Source organism: Acanthochromis polyacanthus, chromosome 14, assembly GCF_021347895.1.
Source record: "Acanthochromis polyacanthus isolate Apoly-LR-REF ecotype Palm Island chromosome 14, KAUST_Apoly_ChrSc, whole genome shotgun sequence".
NCBI lineage: Eukaryota > Metazoa > Chordata > Actinopteri > Pomacentridae > Acanthochromis > Acanthochromis polyacanthus.
The window spans coordinates 15,560,650-15,582,903 of NC_067126.1; the positions used below are offsets into that span (position 1 = coordinate 15,560,650).

Genomic DNA, 22,254 nt, shown 5'->3' on the forward strand with positions numbered 1-22,254 from the left:
CGACAAAACAACTGAATCCTGCGATAAATGTTCACAGATACCATGCAACCTATCACACATGTTCTGGTCATGCCCAAGACTATCCAACTTCTGGCAGTCTTTTTTCAATTTCATTTCGAACATTCTAGGCCTAGAAATTAGTCCGTCCCCACAGATTGCAATCTTTGGTGTGCCTCCTGATGAATTAAAAACTACTCCTAGGCAAAATAGGATCATAGCTTTCACATCTTTAATAGCCCGTAGGAAAATCCTCCTTTTATGGAAATCTCCACAGCCATTGTCTTTTAAACCCTGGTTATATGACCTATTACATTTACTGAAGCTTGAAAAAATCAAATTTCGACTTCGAGGTTGTTCCCATAAGTTTCACTCTCACTGGGGCCCTCTACTGAATTATGTGGATAGACTACCGGCCACTGAAGTGGCTCCATAATTCTCTAATACCAAATTTCCAATGAGGTTATATTATGTCCACACCACCCCCTCCTTTCTTTCCCTGTCTTTAAGTATCTTTTTCTTAAACCTTATATTCAGGTGAGCTGGTTTACTCTACATTAAGTGTAAGAAGTGACAAGAAGCAGGCAGTGGTAACTAATTGCACTTGATCAAGAAGCACGTATAAATGTGAGATGTATGTAAGTAAATGTGTATCTGTACATCTGTGTGAATGTTTACTTTGATATATGGCTTGACAGGACACGTGAGGTCCCCGGGATGGGTGGGAAGGGTGTTTGAAATGTTCTGTTTGCTGTGTTTTTTTTGTTTTTTTTTTGTTTTTGTTTTTTTGTTTTTCTTTTTTTTTTTGTTTGTTTTTGTTTGTTTGTTTGTTTTGTTTTCCTTTTGAAAATGTGAAAACGTGACTCGTATGCATACTGTACATTTCTTATATTTTGTTCAATAAAATATATCATTAAAAAAAAAAGAATACAGAATGTGTCTGACCAAAAACCTCTAAAGACTCACTACAACCAAGATAAAGACACAACTCAGCTGCACCAAATCACTGCACACATTAGCATCGTGTGCTAATTGTGGCTAAAGAACCACATTTACCAAGACAACTATGCAGTACAAAGCCCTAACACACCAAGAAGCACATTAAAGATGATTTTACTCCTGGAAGCTGCAAGCCAGCGCCTAAAGAACAAACTAAAGCAACAGAGCCGAATCTGGATCAGTGAAGAGAAGCAGAGGAATTGTTTGACTGCAGACAACTAAAGCAGGAAGACACTGAGCTGCTCGGGTGTTGCTGATAACACCAAGCAGCCACCTGAACAGCCAATAGGAACACAGCTTACTGGAAGTCCAGAGGACTGGCTTAGTGAAGTAAATTTAGTTTAAAGTTGAAGCAGAAAGTTAACAAAGAAAGTTGAAAACCATCTTTTGATACCTGCAATCTCTGAGTTTTCACACAAAGAACGCCTGGACATGTCAAACTGGTTTCATAGTAGAACCATTGCTGTAAAAACGTCATAGTATGGTGTGTTGTTTAAAAAACACTTTGACCCCGCTGTCTAGGACAAAAACAGGACAAACGCTGATTTCCAGGGGGTTAGGCAGCTATTTATTTGAAAGAGTAAGGTGACAACAACACAACATGTGAGCAGAAAAATCACAAAGTCTGTCTTTAGTTCAGCTGAAAATATTAGTTTTTGTCTTTTTATTGACCAAACTTTTCAGGAAGTAGATGAAGAATAGTTAAAGTTCTCATCTAGAAGTCAAACTTATTTTGGATCCTTGCAGAGAGTTTAATCTTCGAGTTTGTAAAGCTGTTGAGTTTTTAGAGTCACATGGATTGTTTTGACATTTACAAACGGAGTCCTGAAATAAAATTGCAGTTGCGGATTTCTGTCATTTAGTCTGGACTAAACAAATAACAGCAGCATAAATCTCAAACGTCATTATGAGGAGTCTGGATTGAGGTTTCTCACTTGATAATGATCAAAACATGACATTTAGGTTGGTTTAAAGGAATATTCCACCTTAAATCTTTGAATGTTGACCTAAAAGGTTGGTTTCAGGAAGCATTCCACCTACAAGGTCCTCACACATCGACCGTAAAAAAAAAAACATTCCACCAAAAATCCCTGGACATGCACCTAAAATGTTGGTTTAACCGATTATTCCATCCAAAATCCTCAAAGAGACCTGAGGGGCTGGTTAAAAGGAATATTCCACCTAAAACCTCAACTAGGGCAGTATGTGTAGCAGCGACAACCGAAAGAGGTCCGCGCTGGGTGGAAGAACAGCGTCTGAGCGGCAGCTCCCTTTCTGCTCTTACCTTATTCACTAAACTCAAGCGTCATGGAGGACTTGAGTAGTTGACGTTTCCTGCTGCAACCTTCTCTTTTTCAGCTTTCTTCCACGTCCGATCACTCCAGACCCGGTTTTTGTTGACGTTTTTGACCCTTTTACCGAGCTTTGACCAATCTGAGAACATGAAGTATATCATCGACATTGATGGCGTAACCAATGGAGGGAAAACCACCCTCACCAACCGCCTGATCAAGAACCTGCCTAACTGCTGCGTGGTGCATCAGGATGACTTCTTCAAGCCCCAAGATCAGATTAAAGTTGGTGAAGATGGCTTTATGCAGTACGATGTCATCACTGCTTTGGACATGGACGCCATGATGAGTACGATCTATGCGTGGCTGGAGAACCCGGTGAAGTTTGAGAAGTCTCATGGCGTTAATAACACCCTGGACACAGAGATCGTCCCGAAGTCCGACCATAAGGAGGAGGAGACTCACATCCTCATTGTGGAGGGCTTTCTGCTTTACACCCACAGGCCTTTGAACGACGTGCTAAACCAACGTTACTTCATTTCCATCCCATATGAATAATGCAAAAAGAGGAGGTGCTCTAGGAAGTCCATGGTGCCAGACCCCCCGGCCTGTTTGATGGCCACGTCTGGACCATGGACCTGCAACACAAGAACATCTGCTCACTGTGAAAGATTATTGAGAGCAGCTTTTGTGATTTCTATGCAGAACACTATGATGTTTGCTGAGCTGTAGTGGTTAGCACTTTCGCCTTGCAGCACGAAGATTCCTGGTTCAAATCCCGGCCTGGGATCTTTCTGCATGGAGTTAGCATGTTCTCCCTGTACATGCGTGGGTTTTCTCCGGGCACTCCGGCTTCCTCCAACAGTCCAAAAATATGCTGAGGTTAATTGATCACTCTAAAATTGCCCGTAGGTGTGAATGTGAGTGTGATTGTGTGTCTGTATATGTAGCCCTGCAACAGACTGGCGACCTGTCCAGGGTGTCCCCCGCCTTCGCCCGAGTCCGCTGAGATAGGCTCCAGCACCCCCTGCAACCCTAATGAGGATAAAGCGGTGTATAGAGAATGGATGGAATGGATTACTGCACAGAACATTTAAGATTATTTTATCACAGATCAAGGGTACTGTTTGTTGTTGTTCACTGTGTATTGGGTAGTACTCATTTTGATTTAGACTGATTCGTATACAGAACCCTATGATGTTTATGGTATACAGCTGAGAACTAGTTGCTAAAAGTACAGAATATTATTTCTTATTTTAGGTGTGATAATTGTCAGTAAACATTCCAAGAAGTGTAAATTGACAGGGTTGTATATAGTGCTGTTCTTGCACAATATTTGTCACTTAATTGCCCTCAGGACACTGTCGTTGAGCCTACTACTTTTACTTTGTAAAAGCGAGAGGTTGGTTGCAGCTTTCATTTTTCTTGCAATTTTTCGGTGGCCCCCCAAAATATCTGTTGTACCCCCCGGTGCCCCCCCACTAAAATTAATCTGGAGCCGCCCCTGGAGAGCAGAGTCTACTCAGGGACTGATTAAAGAGGCAGCAGCTCAACAGCAGAACCCTGAACTTCAAGTTAGTGACAGATGAAGATGATTCGGTTGATAGTTTTGATTTCTGTGCTCGCCCTCAGTCACAGGATGTACATACATGTATTCCAATGTTGTAAAGAATAGTGTTGGAGATTTGCCCTTTAACTCATGTTCTCATATTCGTGAAATCTAAGTTGTGATGGAACTGTTTCCTTGCAGAGGAAAAAGAGATAAGTGTTATTAGAAAGTACAATACTTCCATCCATCCATTCTCTATACCCCGCTTTATCCTCACTAAGGTTGCGGGGGGCTGGAGCCTATCTCAGCTGACTCGGGCGAAGGCAGGGGACACCCTGGACAGGTCGCCAGTCTGTTGCAGGGCTACATGTACAGACAAACAATCACACTCCCATTCACTCAGTGATCAATTAACCTCAGCATATTTTTGGACTGTGGGAGGAAGCTGGAGTGCCCGGAGAAAACCCACGCATGTACAGGGAGAACATGCAAACTCCATGCAGAAAGATCCTAGGCCCAGGCCGAGATTTGAACCGGGGATCTTCTTGCTGCAAGGTGAAAGTGCTAACCACTACTCCACTGTGCAGCCCAGTACAACACTTGATTTTTAAATTTAAAATTACATATTTTTATTTATTCTTTTGTTTCATTTTTAAGGTTAAGATATCTGTAAACAGAATATAGATTTTGATATTGTTGTGAAGAATAATGTTGGAGATGTACACTCTTGTTGAAATAAATCCTCATTGTGAAGCAACCCTTACCTGCACTGAATTGGAAATATTTTAGAAAAATACACTGAATTACATGGCTTTACAGAACAGTGTGCTATTGTAGACCTAATATAAAATTTTATAATTACATGATTTTAATAACAATAGGTCATGATCTAAAATGGGTTGGTCTTCGGCATGAAACTCCAGGGCTGAAAATGAGTCCCACTCCGGCCCTGCCTCACAGCTAGAAGGTCCTGGATTCGTGTCCTGGTCTGGATCTCGGATCTTCCTGCATGGTGTTTGCACATTCTGCCTGTGATTGCGTGGGTTTTCTCCAAGTACTCCAGCTTCCTTCCACGGTCCAAAAACATGCTGAGGTTAACTGATGATTCCAAATTGTCCGTAGGTGTGAATGTTTATTGTTTATACTTTTATACTATCTTCATCCTATATGAACCCTTCAAATTAAACTATATGAATGGGAAAAATCTGTGTAAACTACTCACAGCGCATTTCAGCACTCATGGCGGTACTGTGCAGTTACACGTAGTTTTTAGCTCTCTCGCTATAACTACAACAGTTAGCAAAAGTTGGCAACCACTGCAACAGACCAAGAAGTAACATAGTGGTCTTGAGGATACACAGTAACAGGGCTAATAATATGAATTCATGTCAGGTTGTGTTACTCTAAGTCCTGGTAAAAATATTTGTCTTATGTGTTTTTATTTTCAAGAAAAATTCTGTGTCATGTATGAGAGCATTAATGTAGGTCAATAGGTCAAACAAAATGAAGAGCAGCACCAGGGATGGATTAGAGCAGCCTGGTCTACTGCATAATAGCTGATTAGTTTACTTTCTACTCTTACACAGACAAAGCGCATGTCCTCTTTGAACAGATTTACTTAACTAACCTAAACATATTTTGAGTCCATTTAGCAGAGTTTATTGCGTTTTTTTTTTCTCCCCCGCTGGGATTTTGGTCAGAAAAACACCCTGGGGGCCTTATTGCCTTAATATAGCATATTTTGTTTTGTGAAGCCAAACATTGTTTACACTTACACTGATCCGACTGCTCATGTGCACTAACTCTGTGTACATATTTATATCTTTTAAGTATTTTCTTTAAATTTTATTTGTATATAGTGTGCCTTTTTCTACTTTTTTATCGATGGCTGGAGTCACCAATCGTAATTTTGTTGTGTGAAAACACAGTAACAATTAAGATTCTTGATTCTTCTTATTGGTTTAAATCACATCATGAAGGTGCCTCATTTTTGTCAGCCATGTCAAAGAGAGTTTAGATGTGTTTGATGTGAAATGTGGTCGATCAGTTTTCTTTAAGTATTAATATTCTGATAATGTAAGCCTTTTCAAAACTAACTTCATGTGAAATCAAGCATTGGTTCACATTTTTACAATTTTCATCAAAAAGGGAAGGTTAGTAGTGAAATCTTCAAAGCCTCTTTGTTCCCATAAATTTTTCCCAGTTCAAGTCAATTTTTATTCAGAAGTATACCTGAAAACAAGCACTACACTTTATAATGTTGAGTAGTTGCGAGTGGTGGGGTAATATCTTTCACTGGGCATGCCAAAAGGCACCATTTACTTCTCATGCCAGTGACTGAACCAGGCCTTTAGGCCATCAGGCAAAATGTTAAGCCCTGACCCCCTCATGTGTGATTTAGGATATACTGTAGGCATTATTACCACCTCTAAAATGGCTGCCAATCTGGAAGCTTGTGGGGTTAAAGTATGTCAAAGACTTTCAGTACAAGGCAATACATAGCAACTGAGCATGTTGTTTTTACCATTTCCTTTGCACGTTCCTGTACACATAAATGGCGGAACACATTCGGCACACTAGTCTAAGGACATTGTATAATAATTCCAGTGTGCAAACAGATACAGAGATAATTGTTAACACAAAATTTTATTGCTTGTGTTAATGCAACATTTTAGTTAGTTATAAAAATATGTCAAGCTATATTCTCATACACAAAGTCAGTAAACATTTAAACATAAGATTTGTTAAAGTGATAATTTAACACTGTTTTTTATGCTTCTCTTTTACAGACCATATTTGTAAAGTTTGTTCATCATAGGCTGTTATGAGTCAGTTAGGGTCATTTGCCATATGGAGATAGGACTGTGTCTGGTGCAAGGTCTTCCCCCTAGAACCAGTAGCAGATCAGGCAGATGCTGGGCAATATCTTCATTCTCTTCCTGAAGCAGGTCCTCCTCAGTGCAGCTCCACTGTTTCTTGAAAGCTTTGTTCTCAAAGGTCAAACAGCTTCCTTTCCACTGTGCATCTGTTCCGATCAAAGCGTCTTTACTTGTGTTCACTTCAGAAGAATTTTTGCGTGTTTTGCTGTGGTAGCACTTGTCTGGACTGAACGTCTCCAGCTCTATAGCAGCCTCTGACCCCAGAAAACTGAGTGTGGCAGGGAAACATTTGTTTTTAAAGGGCCTGCATTTCCAATCTGGAAAACTGAGCTGCGGTCTGGAGATAGAGCAGGGACCACTGGTGGTAGACTTGTAGCTGGGACCGAGCCCAACACAGCAGTGGTGAATCTTGTCTGGAGGGTTGGAGCCTGGGAATGTGGCGACCTGCCTCCAGGTCTGAGTAGTGAAGCTGTACCTCCACAGGCAATTCTTTGGAGAGTTTTGGGTCTCACCTCCCCCAAAAAGAAGCATACTGTCCTTATAGGCCACAGCTGAGTGGCCCATCAGTCTGGGAGGACCAGACCTGAGAACAACAACCACAGGTGGCGTTATCAGGAAGGAACACACAACACAATGTCTATTGTGTGAATTTAACTTTTTGTCTGATCTCCAGCTGTGACCATGATGTAGTGAAAATTCCAATGTTATACTGACCACATACAACCAATACAATAGTTGAACTGCCAAGTTTGTGGATGTGGGTATGCATGAGGGCAGGAGGAAGGGTGGGCATGTGATTGCGTAAGTGTGGGTGTTCTTAAATTATTTTCTATTTTCCATTTTTTTCTCTGCTATAAAGTTTGCTTAATTGCTTAAAATTGGATCCCGGAGAAACAGAGTCTCATCTTGCCTGCACTATTGTTGTATGTACAGCTAAATGACAATAAAACTTGATTTGATTTGAAGAAAGAACTGCAAATGAAGGAGGATTCTAAAGATATCTGAATTGTACAAATGTAAAGCGTGTGGGAAATGTGAGTGGGGAGAGGTGGAGACTTCATCAGTTGTATATTTCAATGGAAAACAACTCTGTTATTTTGTGAAAATGACATGGGAAAAAAATTCAAAAAATTATTATTTTTTAAATATTAGATTTTAGTGGTTTAATCAATGACCAGACAGAGACTTTAAGCAATACTAGTTTCATTAGGAAAGAGCAATTTTCAAGCTAGTAAATCCTTGTGAAAAACACTGGTCTTCTGTTTTGAAAGAGATGGCTTTAACATTTTGAAGACAGTAAGAATTCTCTTGGAACATATCCAGAAGTAAATACAACATGTTGACGTCCCTTTGTTCAGTACTACATTTTACTGCACTATTAACAGTTTCCAAAGACAAACTAACAGATTAATCACTCACCTGTTTTTGAGGGAACTCCATGTCTGGCTGGTGGAATTCCACCTCCAGAAGTCTCTCTGCTCCCGCAAGCCTTTTAAGCCCCCAAACAGGTACATGCACCCTCGACAGGCAATGGCCGAGTGACTGTGTCTAGGGCCTGGCCCTAATGAGTCCTGCTCAGAACCACTCAGCAGGGACCAAGCCATGGTATCTGTCATACATGCAGATACACACATGTATCAGCAATGACTGCATGTACTGCAACTTGCACTGTACATTCACAGTGCCAGAGTTCAAATGAAATAAAGGGTGAGTTACAGCATGTTAACATAGAGCTTTCAGAAGTTGCTGCTTTCTGTGTGCAGACATTTGCGAGATATTCTCTGTAAAAATGCTTGTCTGACAGTTCGAAAGGTTCTTCCATCTAACTTTGCATGAACTCCCGCCTTATTTGTACAATAGAATTTATGTACTCCACCTTGTTGTGTGAAAGGCAGATTTACACAGTTCCATTCTTACATCTATGTTGTTTGAATTAGTCCAAGTGGAATCCAGCATATTCTAAAAGCCTGGATGGACAGGTAGTTTACTTGAAAGAAAATGGGTCAAACTGCAGAGAGGCTGCTGTAAAGTGGATTATCTCAATTTTTCATTAGTGTATTGTCACATGGTCACAAAAGAAAATATAAACTCACCAAAATCCAACCTCCAAAAGTCCTGTGAGGATCCTTTAATGTCTATGAAACCTCCATACATCAGCATAGCAGAGTCAATCACCACAGCACTGTGTCCTTTTCTATTGGTAGGCATTTGGGTCTACGCACAGAAACAAACACACACATGAAAGGCTTTCAACTACAAATTATTATTTCTGGTAAGTTTAAACTAACCTCACCTACAATTTTAGTTAATTTTTTCATGTCTCTGTATTTGTCTCGTTTAGGTTCTGCGGAGTCCACAAAAGACTACATCTGATGTGACTGGGTTTAAGACCGCTGGGAGCAAACAAGCTTCTGCATTGCACTTTCTCAGAGCCCAAGTTTCTGTTTTGGTTTCTATTAATACCTGCTAACTGTATTTTCTACCAGTTTAGATACATCTGTAAATGTGTTTTGATTTAATTAATGTGTTTTTTCTAGAATATATTGTGTGTTAGCAACATTTCTTACTAATTCTATGGCCTTTAAATTTCTTAATGACATACGTCACACACTTATCTGTGAAGACTACAGTATTGTTCAGTGAAATCTAGGGTTAGCTATCACTACTGACAATAACAGGTCAGTTGCTAATCTTTAAGGATTGTTGTCTGTATGAATACTAACAACGAAACTTGGCAAGAGCAAGAGGAGCAAACTGTTTTCTCATATCACGTCATATTATCTGAATGAAAGCACTGAGTACCTGAGAACTGCTGGTCTTTCCCTGGCAGTGCACCCACTTCTGTTTTGCTGAAACACACACAGTGAAAGAAAATAAATGTAGAGCTGTAGTTAAAGAGAAAAGAAAATAATTTTAAAAATAGTCATGATAGTCTTCAGACTATATATATATATATATATATATATATATATATACTCATCAGTTGAAAAAATAAAACAGCCAGCCCATGTCCCATGGGTCAAAGCTGTTTTGGCAGCACAAGTGGGACAACATTAGGCAATACTGTGGCGGATCAGTGATTGTCAGATTGAATGTAAAACATCCATCCATCCATTCTCTATACACCGCTTTATCCTCACTAGGGTTGTGGGGGACTGGAGCCTATCTCAGCTGACTCGGGCGAAGGCAGGGGACACCCTGGACAGGTCGCCAGTCTGTCACAGTGCTACATATACAGACACACAATCACACTCACATTCACACCTACGGGCAATTTAGAGTAACCAATTAACCTCAGCATGTTTTTGGACTGTGGGAGGAAGCCGGAGTGCCCGAAGAAAACCCACGCATGCACAGGGAGAACATGCAAACTCCATGCAGAAAGATCCCGGGAAAGCTGGGACGGGAACCAGGGATCTTCTTGCTGCAAGGAGAAAGTGCTAACCACTACCCCACTGTGCAGCCCCTGTATGTAAAACAACAAATTTTTAATTTAGACTACAGTACAGAATTGAAGCTACAAAGCAAATGCTACATGAAGCTGTTTTGGTCCACCGTTAAGAAAAAAAGCTTCACTAATAAAAATGTATAAGGCCAGTGGTAAACAGGGTTACATGAACACATTTTTATATATTTTTTGTGAACATAAACACGGAGAACAATTTTTTTCATCTTGCTGTAAAACACTGTATGGTGGAAATAATAATTAAATAAACCAATGTCAAGTACAAGACATACTGCCGGAACAATATATTAAGTGTTAGACATAAATATTACTAAAAGCTATAATTATATAAAAATAAATAAATACAGAGGCAAGGATTTGAAAAAAAAAACTTAAAGCAATATTGAAACAGGCACACAGCTCAGCCAGCCAAACTAAACCACACAGGTACCAACAAGTTGTGGAATTTTTCAAGTATGAAGTGTATCCTAATAGTATGTTTCAGCTCCAGGTTGCTTTGTCACAGTTACTTCCAATGACTAATGTTTGTTAGCATAAGTGATATTTTCCTACATTCCTGCTAATTTTGAAGGCTGTGCAACTTCAACTTTGAAAGAGTGTGACAGCTCTGACAAGTTTCACAGTCAGTTGTGATCTACAGTAGTGAATAAGTTCACAGGAACCTGGAGGTGTGAGATGGGAATCAACATGTAACAACAAGTTGAATCTTTAAAACCGGAGAGTGTGCTGACAATACCTGGACGACAGACTGCCAGTTTAAGTTTTACCGTGTATGCACCTCCACAATTAAACTCACCAATATCAAATACCCAGAGAGGACATCTACACTGAGTGTATGCAGAGTCCAACAGGCCTCCAAACACATACAGGAAACCCTGAAAAGGTTATGACACCAGACAGTGTCGTATTAGTAGAGACATAAGCACTGCAACGTCATTTATTTAGAGAAAAAATGCAAAAAGAGTTTCTTATAAATTTTTACCTCATGAGCCACCATAGAATGTTCCTCTAGCTCTTCTGGTGCTGCTTCACCGGTACAGTTCAACTCTGTCCATTCGTTAAATACTATAATATGGAACACAGTTGTTTGATTACCTAAGGATCACACTGTGGCACACCATTCTATGTGATGCAACTCATTCTCCTCTGTTGTCTCGCTGTAAGAAAAGCATATAATGTAGAGTAGCTGTCCATATATACACACTGTTGGTTAAAATGCTGGTTACAGCTTGTAAACACGGGGGGAGGGGAGGTTATTGTAAAAGCATCATTTTAGCAAACATAACACTTGATGTTTACTTGATGTAAAAATAAAACACATGGAAGGCATGTTTGTTTCCTGTTGAATGATTATGGAGCACTAATGGTATGAAAACATGCCAAGGTGGATGCAAATATCCACATAAGTCATGAAAAAGTTAACAGGATATTGGTTGAAAGTTGTCTGGCAGCAGACCAATCAGGAAGTCACGTCTGACAGCTAGACACAAGCAAGAGGAAGCCATGCACGTCGTTAACTGTTTTGGTGTCCTGTGTGAACTTTTGCAAAACATTTATTATGACATCATTGTAATTTAGTATTACTGATTAGCTCTTATCAGCACTTCTGATCCAGTACTACCAAATGGTCTGCTGACCATGATAGTACTGTGTTTCATTGGCCAACCAACTTACGTGCCCTGAAACCCATAGAACTGTGTATGTGGTGAAGGGTGCTGTCAAAGCAATAACACTTCAGCAGAGCCACAGGCTAACCACCTCCATGTCACACCACACTGATGCAGTGATTTGTAATGAAGAAGCCCATCCAAGTGTAAATGAACAAACTTTTCAAAAGTTTAACATTTCTGTTCTTATGAATCCTTTTCTGACTGTTCTTATAATATTGCAAAATTTAAAGATACTGGATTTCGGATTTTCATGAGCTATAAGTCATAATCATCAACATTAAAATAAAGCATGCAGTATTTCACTCCATGTATAATGAATAAAGATTACATGAAAGTTGCTTTTTTTTAAATTACAAAAAAGAAAATTTATGATTCTGAAATATTCTGAGCAACAACATACAGTTTAATGTTAGTACTTTAATGAATTGATTAGCTGAGGCTCTTACCCACGCTGTACTTCCAGAAGTCCCTGAGACATCTGCTCTCTCTGCCTCCCAGGATATAGACATATCCATCATAACTGCAGCATACATGCTTGTAGCGGTCACATGGAGACCGACTACTCTGAGGGAGCTGTGTCCACAGACTGGGATTACTTTGATTCATAACTGGCATCCTCCGAGCAAGCTCACTGGACCATTTTCTAAAAGAAACAATGTGAAAGTGTTTAGAAAAGACATAAAATTTACACATAGCAGCTTCTCGAGAGACAAAACGAAGGTATGAACAAAGCGAATAAGTCTCTCCAAACAGATGGATCGTCTTTTATGTACTGCATCATGCAGTGCTCCTACTGTAGGTACCTATACTACAGTCCCTTTGAATGAAGCACCTAGATAGTGCAAATTAACAAATACTTGTCTATTACTGCAAAAACATGAGTCTAGGTTCTATCTGTGTGATCTCCAGATCAGAAATAAAGGCTTCAGTACAGGAATAGAATAGAATGAATACAATAGAATGACTTTATTGATCCCCAGAAGCATGGCCCATACCACACTACAAGAAAAAAAACACAAACTACAAAGTGAACAAAAATAACAGAACGACACTTTAAAAAGTATAATAGAAAAAGAGAAATGCACAACTGAATACTTCAGCCAGAGTGTAACACACAGTACTACAGCAAATGCACAGTGTCTTACCTTAAATATATGGTATCTCTGCTAACTATGTTATAACACTTACATGGAACAAAGATTAACATGCAGAGTCATGACACCACACCGCAATTTATTTTGGGTGATGTCTAAAGGGGTATTTAATTGAATTTGCACGTTATAATCAGGTTATTCATCATGGTTAGAGTAACTCTGACTTTGAAAACAGTCATCTTAGCCTGTGGATGAGCTTTGTGTAACAAGACAATCAGAGACCACATGTTTTACAACTCAGTTCTAATAAACTAATGTCAGGATACCTCAGGTACTGTGGGCCAGACGACTCATTTTTTTCTAAATTTGTCTTTGGCAAGTCCCTGAATTTTACACACGACGTAGCTGAAATATCAATCTAAAAAACTGATAAGTAAATTTGTGTCAAGTCTTGCCTGAAAACAGGTCAAACGACTGGTTTATCATCAGACCATACATTTATTTTCAATGCTTAGTTGGAAAACAATAAGGAGCAAGTCATATCTTGGTGAGAATGTGTGAAAATAGTAGTAGCAGCAAAAGCAGCACTGTTGGTCACACATCAGGCTAAAATTAGTTTAATATTGACTACATGGACACATGGTAAACTCAATATGGTCTCATCAAAATGAAGTTGTTTGACAGTCAGACACTGACAAGCTTAACTCCTCTTTAAAGATTGCTAGATGTTTGACTCTGGTCAGGGTTTAATATATCAACAAAATAAAGAAAAAAAGCCCACAGTGGTAGCACTGCCTTTTTTCCTGCAATATGGAACATGAAATCCCTGCTTTAACAGTATAAACTACAGTTGTGCTGAGTAAACAGTCAGCAAAAGGCTTCCAAAGACGGTGAAGGTAATGATCTATTTTGCCTTCACATGATGAAATTCAAAGTCTTCTGCATCTCTCCAGCTGCTACTGTCTACTACAAATACAACTCCAGCATACTGGATGATGAGCCATTGTGGCACAAGCAGTTTAGTGACTCCAAACCAAAAACGAGTCACTGAGAGGCTAAGTTAGGGAGTACTGACCCTTCGCTAAGCCCCTCCCACAAATGGCTACTGTCCAGTCCTTAGCAACTGTAACTAGGCATGAGAGGTTTGTCAAGCTTTCAGCAGAAGACAATATGATGAAGCGGTGTGCGTACAGTACTTGCAAGTCCGACACTCGTTAACGGCAAAGCTTGGAGGGTGGTGTTGATTTTTTTGCATTCCCCAAGCAAAAGACACAAGAAGAAAGGTGCCGCGTGTGGATTAAGCAGTGTGGGAGACCACATGATCAGCTGAATCCCTTCAAAATCAATAAGAAGACTGTTCTAAGGTAAGTTGCTAGCTAACATTAGCTATCTGTAGCTCTGTGTGTTCGGTCAGATAACATTAGCAAAGAAAGACTCACGTGACGTGAGTGAAAGGTGACAAACAGCTGATGCCAATACAACATTTACACATATGGCACCTACAAGCAGGACAGCAGTTGTTATGGCTGTAGAGAGCTTGGCAGCTATAGGTGTTCTGATGGGACTTTGAGACGCGCAAAGCACATGACTGGTGATGTGGGCCTGGGTGTCAGCGGGGAAACACACTGCAATAAAAGATTGAGGTTATAAAGACTGTGAAGTATGAATCTGGGGAGAAATTTGATAGCAGGACAGCATCAGATCAACAATTACAAAATCGAGAAATAATATGCTTTAACACTCAAAATTACTTGAGGTAGCAATTCTCACGCAGGAAAGTCACATTTTAAAATTGATTGTACGGTGCGTTCTACTTTTCTCTTGGACACGTTATTAATGAATGGCAGCTGTTTTTTTGAAAAACATTGCCAAAAATCTGATTGACAATCATGGCAAAGTTGATTACACAGCAACATTTGGGTTGTATTTTATTAAATCTTTTGAGTCTAGTTCATAGGAGAAACACAAAAAATGTAAGACTATAGATATGTAATTTGATTTATGGTGAACGTAACACCTCATGTACACATATGTTGCAAAACATGCTGCAACTAATGAATATTTTCATTGCAGATTAATCTGTTATTATTTAATCAATTATTCACTTGATCTATGAAATACACACTTCAAAAGATATTCAAGGTACTGTGTTGGAAATAAAAAAGCAAGCAACAGAGTGCTTCAATATCTGAGAAGCAGGAAATGCTAAATGTTAGTAATTTTTTTCAAATAGAGCGCTTCAACAATTAGTCAGTGATCCAAACAGTTGGTTCACTTTCTGTCATGTGACTGACGGTAAAATGGCCTATAAAACATTTATCTCAACAACCCTGAATAAATTGAGAAAACCGATGACTCACTTCAGCAGCCAATTACAACATTCATGAAATACAGAATGCGTAAGGCTCTGTCACTGGATGTCAGCACAGTAACTTTCCATTCAGCAGTATCTATGACAAAGGAAGCACATTCAACTTTTCCACAGTGATAAAAAAAAGTTTTATTCTTGTTTCTCCTTGACTCCTATGTGGCCTTTCTTCTACATGTTGTCAAACTGCTACATGAGCAAACAGCTGTGAGGTTGTGTCATTATAGTAACACACTCAGCACCACTTTGTTCAAACACCTGATTGTTACTTGTATGAAGAGGGATTTTGCCTTGTTTGTTGGGGATTAAAACAAGAAGATATACATCGCTAATAGGACAAACTAAGAATAACAAAACAAAGTATAATTTTTACTTTTTTTTTCTTACTGATTCCCCCATAAAGAATTTAAAATATGCCACTTTCTCTACCTTTTGTCACCACTCCAAATCCAAATCTACATCCAAGTATTAGTTACCAGTCCCCTTTATTATTACTAATCATTGGTATACTAGTGGTGAAAAAACTACAGTGTCCTATGGTAATGTTTTATAGCTTAGGGCATTTTAAAGTTTTTGCTGCTTTAAATTAAGTGGATAAAGCGTGTACATGAACTTAAGATTTCAGTAAAATCTTATTTCTAGCTAAACTATGTTATCATAAGAAAGGGATTTTATTCTTATATATTTTCCAGTAAATGCCTGTGTTTCTAAAATAATCCTGGCAATTGACAGAATTAAATAAACATGACTGTGCAATCGCTAATACAGTTGTGCTCATAAGTTTACATACCCTGGCAGAAATTGTATAATGTGCTCCATTCTTAAGTGAAAACATGAATGATCAGAGCAAATACAATTGCATGACAATAAATAACTTTGTTGGAACACCAGCCCTAAATGAAAGAAAAATGTTTCCATTAACAAACATATTTGCTAAAAAATAAAGGACAATATTTCACAAATTTGGCCAGGGTATGTAAACTTATGAGCACAACTGTATGTAGGACAGTCAACTTCAGACACTCGGCAAGGAAGAAGCGACACAGCATCGTTTTATTTTTTCCTGATATTTCACTAAGTGGATTACAAACTTTCAAGTTACTCTTATTTTTAGAATTTTATTAAAGGACTTATCAGCTCCAAAATCCTGACACATGGAAAAGCTAACATAGATATCATGCTGCTGAGATTACACTGAGGGGAAGAAAACTAGGGTTATCCCAAGGTTACTCTTGTACCTGCTTTGTTCACTGTTGGTCAGGATTGTGTGCATTTTTTAATGTTATAATAGGCCGTGAGGAAGTTCAGACATTTTCCCAGTACGCTGATGTTAAGGGGAGTCTTTCTTTCAAAACCCAGTATTAATAGCCTACACACGTGGACAAAATTGTTGGTACCCCTCAGTTAAAGAAGGAAAAACCCACAATTCTCACTGAAATCACTTGAAACTCACAAAAGTAACAATAAATAAAAATTTATTGAAAATTAAATAATCAAAAACAGCCATCACTTTTGAATTGTTGATTAACATAATTATTTAAAAAAACAAACTAATGAAACAGGCCTGGACAAAAATGATGGTACCTCTATAAAAGATTGAAAACTATTTGACCAGAGTGACATGATTAACTCAGGTGTGTCATTTAATTGACATCACAGGTGTTTCCAAACTCATAATCAGTCAGTCTGCCTATTTAAAGGGAGACAAGTAGTCACCCTGCTGTTTGGTGAAAAGGTGTGTACCACACTGAACATGGACAACAGAAAGCGAAGGAGAGAATTGTCCCAGGACATCCGAAAAAAAATTATAGACAAACATCTTAAAGGTAAAGGCTATAAGACCATCTCTAAACAGCTTGAAGTTCCTGTGACAACAGTGGCTCATATTATTCAGAAGTTCAAGACCCACGGGACAGTAGCCAACCTCCCTGGACGTGGCCGCAAGAGGAAAACTGATGACAAATTGAAGAGACGGATCGTTGGAATTGTATCCAAAGAGCCCAGAGCAACCTCCAAAGAAATTAAAGGTGAACTCCAAGGCCAAGGTACATCAGTGTCAGATCGCACCATTCGTCGTTGTTTGAGCCAAAGTGGACTTCATGGGAGACGACCAAGGAGGACACCACTGCTGAAAAAAACTCATAAAAAAGCGAGACTGGAATTTGCAAAAATGCATGTTGACAAGCCACAAAGCTTCTGGGAGAATGTCCTTTGGACAGATGAGACCAAACTGGAGCTTTTTGGTAAGGCACATCAACTCTATGTTCATAGACTCAAAAACCAAGCATGCGAAGAAAAGAACACTGTCCCTACGGTGAAACATGGAGGAGGCTCAGTAATGTTTTGGGGCTGCTTTGCTGCATCTGGCACAGGGTGTCTTGAAAGTGTGCAAGGTACGATGAAATCTGAAGACTATCAAGGCATTCTGGAGAGAAATGTGCTGCCTAGTGTCAGAAAGCTTGGTCTCAGTCGCAGGTCATGGGTCTTCCAACAGGACAACGATCCAAAACACACAGCCAAAAACACCCAAGAATGGCTGAGAGAAAAGCGTTGGACTATTCTAAAGTGGCCTTCTATGAGCCCAGATCTGAATCCCATTGAACATATGTGGAAGGAGCTGAAACATGCCATTTGGAGAAGACACCCATCAAACCTGAGACAACTGGAGCTGTTTGCTCATGAGGAGTGGGCCAAAATACCTGTTGACAGCTGCAGAACGCTCATTGACAAATACAGAAATCGTTTAATTGCAGTGATTGCCTCAAAAGGTTGTGCAACAAAATATTAAGTTATGGGTACCATCATTTTTGTCCAGCCCTATTTCATTAGTTTGTTTTTTTTAAATAATTATGTTAATCAACAATTCAAAAGTGATGGCTGATTTTGATTATTTAATTTTCAATAAATTTTTATTTATTGTTACTTTTGTGAGTTTCAAGTGATTTCAGTGAGAATTGTGGGTTTTTCCTTCTTTAACTGAGGGGTACCAACAATTTTGTCCACGTGTGTATATACCTACATACACATATTCAATAGCTGGATAAATCTGCAATAGCAGATAGCAGTTCTTGCCATCAGAACCGAATATATGAACAGTCACACTCAATTAGTATTGAGCACTTTGGACATGTATCAATACCGTTTGAATCAGGAATACAAAGAAAACCTAAGGCCAATGGTGGAGAGAAAGGTGCTAAACGAAGGAAAAGGCTTTGAAAAATAACATATCTATTTAAACAGCCTGAAGGTGATGATGAGGACAGTGGTGAAGAGGCAGAAATATCAGAGAGGAGTGTGAAGCCTATTTGTTAAAAACTCTAATATCTAAACAAACAGTTGAACAAGAAAGAGAAAAGAACGGAGGAGGCAGAAGCAGTACAAACCGAATCAGAGGTGAATTACTGAAGGTTACTGTGTGAAGTCAGTTACAGTGCAATACATCATTCATGTGATAAGGATGGATCATTCAAGTTGTTTACTGTTGCTTGACAAGAAATGAAGTGACAAGCAACAATTTTGCAAAAATTCTAATAAAATCAGGCCATTAATCAAATGAGGTGCCCGGTAATCAGTACAAAAACTCAGTTTTGTTTTACCGTCCACAAAAACAAAGAAGAAAACCTTGGAAAGTTAGTTTCACTGTTTCACATTGTAGTCTATCATGAACAATACAAGTGATCAGGAATATTCTTTTTGTAAATCTAATGATTGCCTCACTGACAGATGTATTGTGTCAGTTCAAATTTGGTCTATCATATTGCGCTGCTTGACAGCAAATGCTCAAGTTGGCCTTTTTACAAGTCCCCCCCTGCATATACATGATGAAGAGTTAGCTGCAACAGGATGTTATTATGAAAATCTGAGTTGATTTGATGAGTCACAAAAACTGATGTTGTTACAAAGCCATCATTTCAGTGGCGAGTCCAGTGGCAGTATACCTCAGTTCACAAGACAAGAGAACATTTTGTATTCACTTACAATTCTTTCATGTTAAAATGTTACTGTACTGTCTCTGAGTACATGTCCAGTCACCCAGGTCCTGGTAACTCTACGAGCTTCAGTAGAAAGCAGCTGGATGCCTCTTTTTGGTTTGGACGTTGAAACAACTAGAGCAGGGGTGTCAAACATATGGCCCACGGGGCAAAACCAGCCCACCAGAGCGTCCAATCCGCCCCGCAGGATGACTTTGCAAAGCATTAAAAAAGACAGAAAAGACATTAACTGCAAATTGTAAATTTGTAAAACTGTAAGTTTAAAACAATTTCTAGATCGTGACAAGCTGTTTTGATCATGCAGTAAGATACTATAATGTTCAGTTTCAGATAACTGTGACTAAATGTTTTGTGCCTTGGTAGACACACTGTGATCTGTAAGCTGTAATGCGCAAATGATAATAAACTGAGGCATAATGTTGTTGAAACTGCAACTATTTTTGTGCAGAAATTGCAGATTCTTCAAAATATTTTGTAAGAAGGTAGTTCATTAAATGTGAACATTTTCAGAATGTACTTTAATGTACTGAAACACGGGAAAATTTGAAGTTGTGGTTATTTATAGGTTACGATGCTGTAATTTTACTGGTCCAGCCTACTGGAGATCAACCTGGCCTGTATGTGGCCCCTGAACTAAGATGAGTGTCACACCCCCGATCTAGAGGAACCAAAACAAGAAGTCCAGTTGCTTTTTTTCACCGAAGCTTTTGGCATTACTGCAGTGTGTTCATTACTAACAGGCTTATGTGTTTGCTATGATATGTGGAACCTCTAATAAATAATCTAACAGTGAAATACTAAATAACACCTAATGTCTTCAGCCGGCACACAGAACCATGTTCCTCTAGTTCTACAGCTAACATTAATAACCTCACAGCTTTACTACCGTTTAGTTTACTGGCACCTTTCCATTGCATTTCAACAGTGAATTTCGGGCACGCTGTTCATTTCTCCCAGGGAGTCTAATGCAACTCCCTTCTGGAGATGTGATGTTTGCAAACGAGTCATTCGTTTGAAGGGCTCTTTCAGGTGAACAATAAGAACTGGTGCGCAGTTGTGAGCCATTCGTATGTGCAAATTGCCTACTCTTTCTTCAAGTGTTACCTGTGTGCCCCATGAGTCTGCCTTCACGTGAACGACTAATGACATCTCTGAGTTTGAGTTGTCTACACCATGTTCCATTTATGTGAACACAGCTATATATGCAGCTAAGATAGAAAAAAGTGTGAGCGCCGCCCGAGTCCGACTGACTGGAGACTGGAGCGGAGCCACATTTACTGCTTTATCGTAGGGAGGAGATATTAGCAACAGGGGGGAAAAAAGCATAAAATGAGCCAGAGTCAAAGGAAACGTAGCAGCATTTGGACACACTTTTCTGGGAACGACATGCAAGGTAGAGCACAGCGCAATAGTTGTCAGAAAACATCTCTTTCAAGTCCGGGTCAACAAACAACTTACACTGCCATATATCATAGATATAAACAACAATAAAAACAACATAAATCACAGAAGAACATTTTAACAGTACAGAAAAAATATAATAATATAATATTAAGAGCAAATAAGAATAAAATATTGTATAAAACACAAATAAAACTCAGTAGAGTTTGGATTATTCCGATCCATATTGTATCTTATAACTGCTACCAGTGACTGTTTCCTTGATAAAAACAATTACCCCTTTTTGACTTCTAAAATAAATAAATATGAGTCAGTCTTTTGATTAGCTCCTCAAGATCGGCTCCCTTTAAAGAGCCAGAAATCCCATAATGTCTCCAGTTGACACACACAGAACTATGTTCCTCTTGTTCTACAGCTAACATTAATAATCTCAAACCTTACTGCCGTTTAGTTTATTGGCTCCTTTCCATTATATTTCAACAGTGAAGTCAGCGCACGCTGTACATTTCTCCCGGGCAGTCTGATAACATAACTCCACTCAACATGAGCGACTGATCGCCTAGGAACACATGATGAAGTGTCTTCCTATTGTAGTCATGTCTATAGTCGCTAGCTAGCTAACCAAAGTCATCATTAGCTGTTAAACTAATCACCTGGTGGGAACGTCATGACAACCACCTCAGAACAAACGACCCGTTAATTCATGGTTCTGTTTCCGGCTAAAAACCACCCACATACTTTTTAAAGAGTTTGCTTGATGTAATAAATTCAACTAACTAAATCATTTATATCTGTCAGTATGTCATTCGGTCAATTTAAAGCACGAACATCGACAAGAGCAATAACGGAGAAGTAGCACAAGAGGAGGAAATGATGAGAGGCACTTCCATGAAACTTCTTCACGATTATAACGGTTTTAGATCCAAACAAGACAACTTGTCTTTCGAAACCAAGTAGTTTCAGCTTTGAAACAGTGTGACAAGCATTTTACGCGAGAATAAAATAACTTCCTGTAACATTTAAGGCTTGTTTATTACTTACGTGAAGCCCACAGTGCCTCTTCGTCTCACTGTTGCCTCTCTGCTAACGGCTGCTGCTGCGTTCATGGTCGCTTCGTAAACTGCCCCGCTCGGGTTACGAGAGCGTGAAAACATGAGGCAGTATTGCTAATATCTGAGAGATTGAATTGTGAAACAGTTTACATAATCATTACCATACCTTAGCTCCCAACGTGATACGATTCTATGAACAGTAAAATCCTTACTACAATATACAGAAATAAAAACACAGAATAATCAAACAATTGGTGAATCCATCACAAACTATTGCAAGAACCCATTAGGCAGTGTTATGAAAAAGCAGACCCTTGTGGAATTCACACAAACAGATTATGCTTCATATTTTTCAGTATATTTCACTACACTTCAACATAAGCCTAATAAAAATTATTGCACGCTGATCCATTTAAAAATATGCATATAGAAATGAAATCAGCTTTAATTAGGCATAATGGCTCAGAAGAGATGAAACATTTCAAACACTAACAC

General features: G+C 39.0%; 2 protein-coding genes across 2 annotated transcripts; one reads left to right on the forward strand and one right to left on the reverse strand.

The window, feature by feature from the left end:
* The first annotated feature begins 1,610 nt into the window (after window positions 1-1,610).
* LOC127537130 (nicotinamide riboside kinase 2-like) lies at window positions 1,611-2,983 on the forward strand. The gene has a single exon (XM_051958995.1). The coding sequence runs from the start codon at window positions 2,439-2,441 to the stop codon at window positions 2,844-2,846; it is 408 nt and encodes a 135-aa protein (XP_051814955.1). The 5' UTR covers window positions 1,611-2,438; the 3' UTR covers window positions 2,847-2,983.
* Window positions 2,984-6,464: 3,481 nt separating this feature from the next.
* si:dkey-3d4.3 (actin-fragmin kinase) lies at window positions 6,465-21,836 on the reverse strand. The gene is made up of 8 exons (XM_022213809.2): window positions 21,749-21,836; window positions 12,299-12,495; window positions 11,165-11,247; window positions 10,979-11,057; window positions 9,519-9,565; window positions 8,810-8,930; window positions 8,136-8,325; window positions 6,465-7,299 (listed from the first exon to the last, which is right to left on the reverse strand). The coding sequence occupies exons 1-8, from the start codon at window positions 21,811-21,813 to the stop codon at window positions 6,660-6,662; spliced, it is 1,422 nt and encodes a 473-aa protein (XP_022069501.2). The 5' UTR covers window positions 21,814-21,836; the 3' UTR covers window positions 6,465-6,659.
* Window positions 21,837-22,254: the final 418 nt, after the last annotated feature.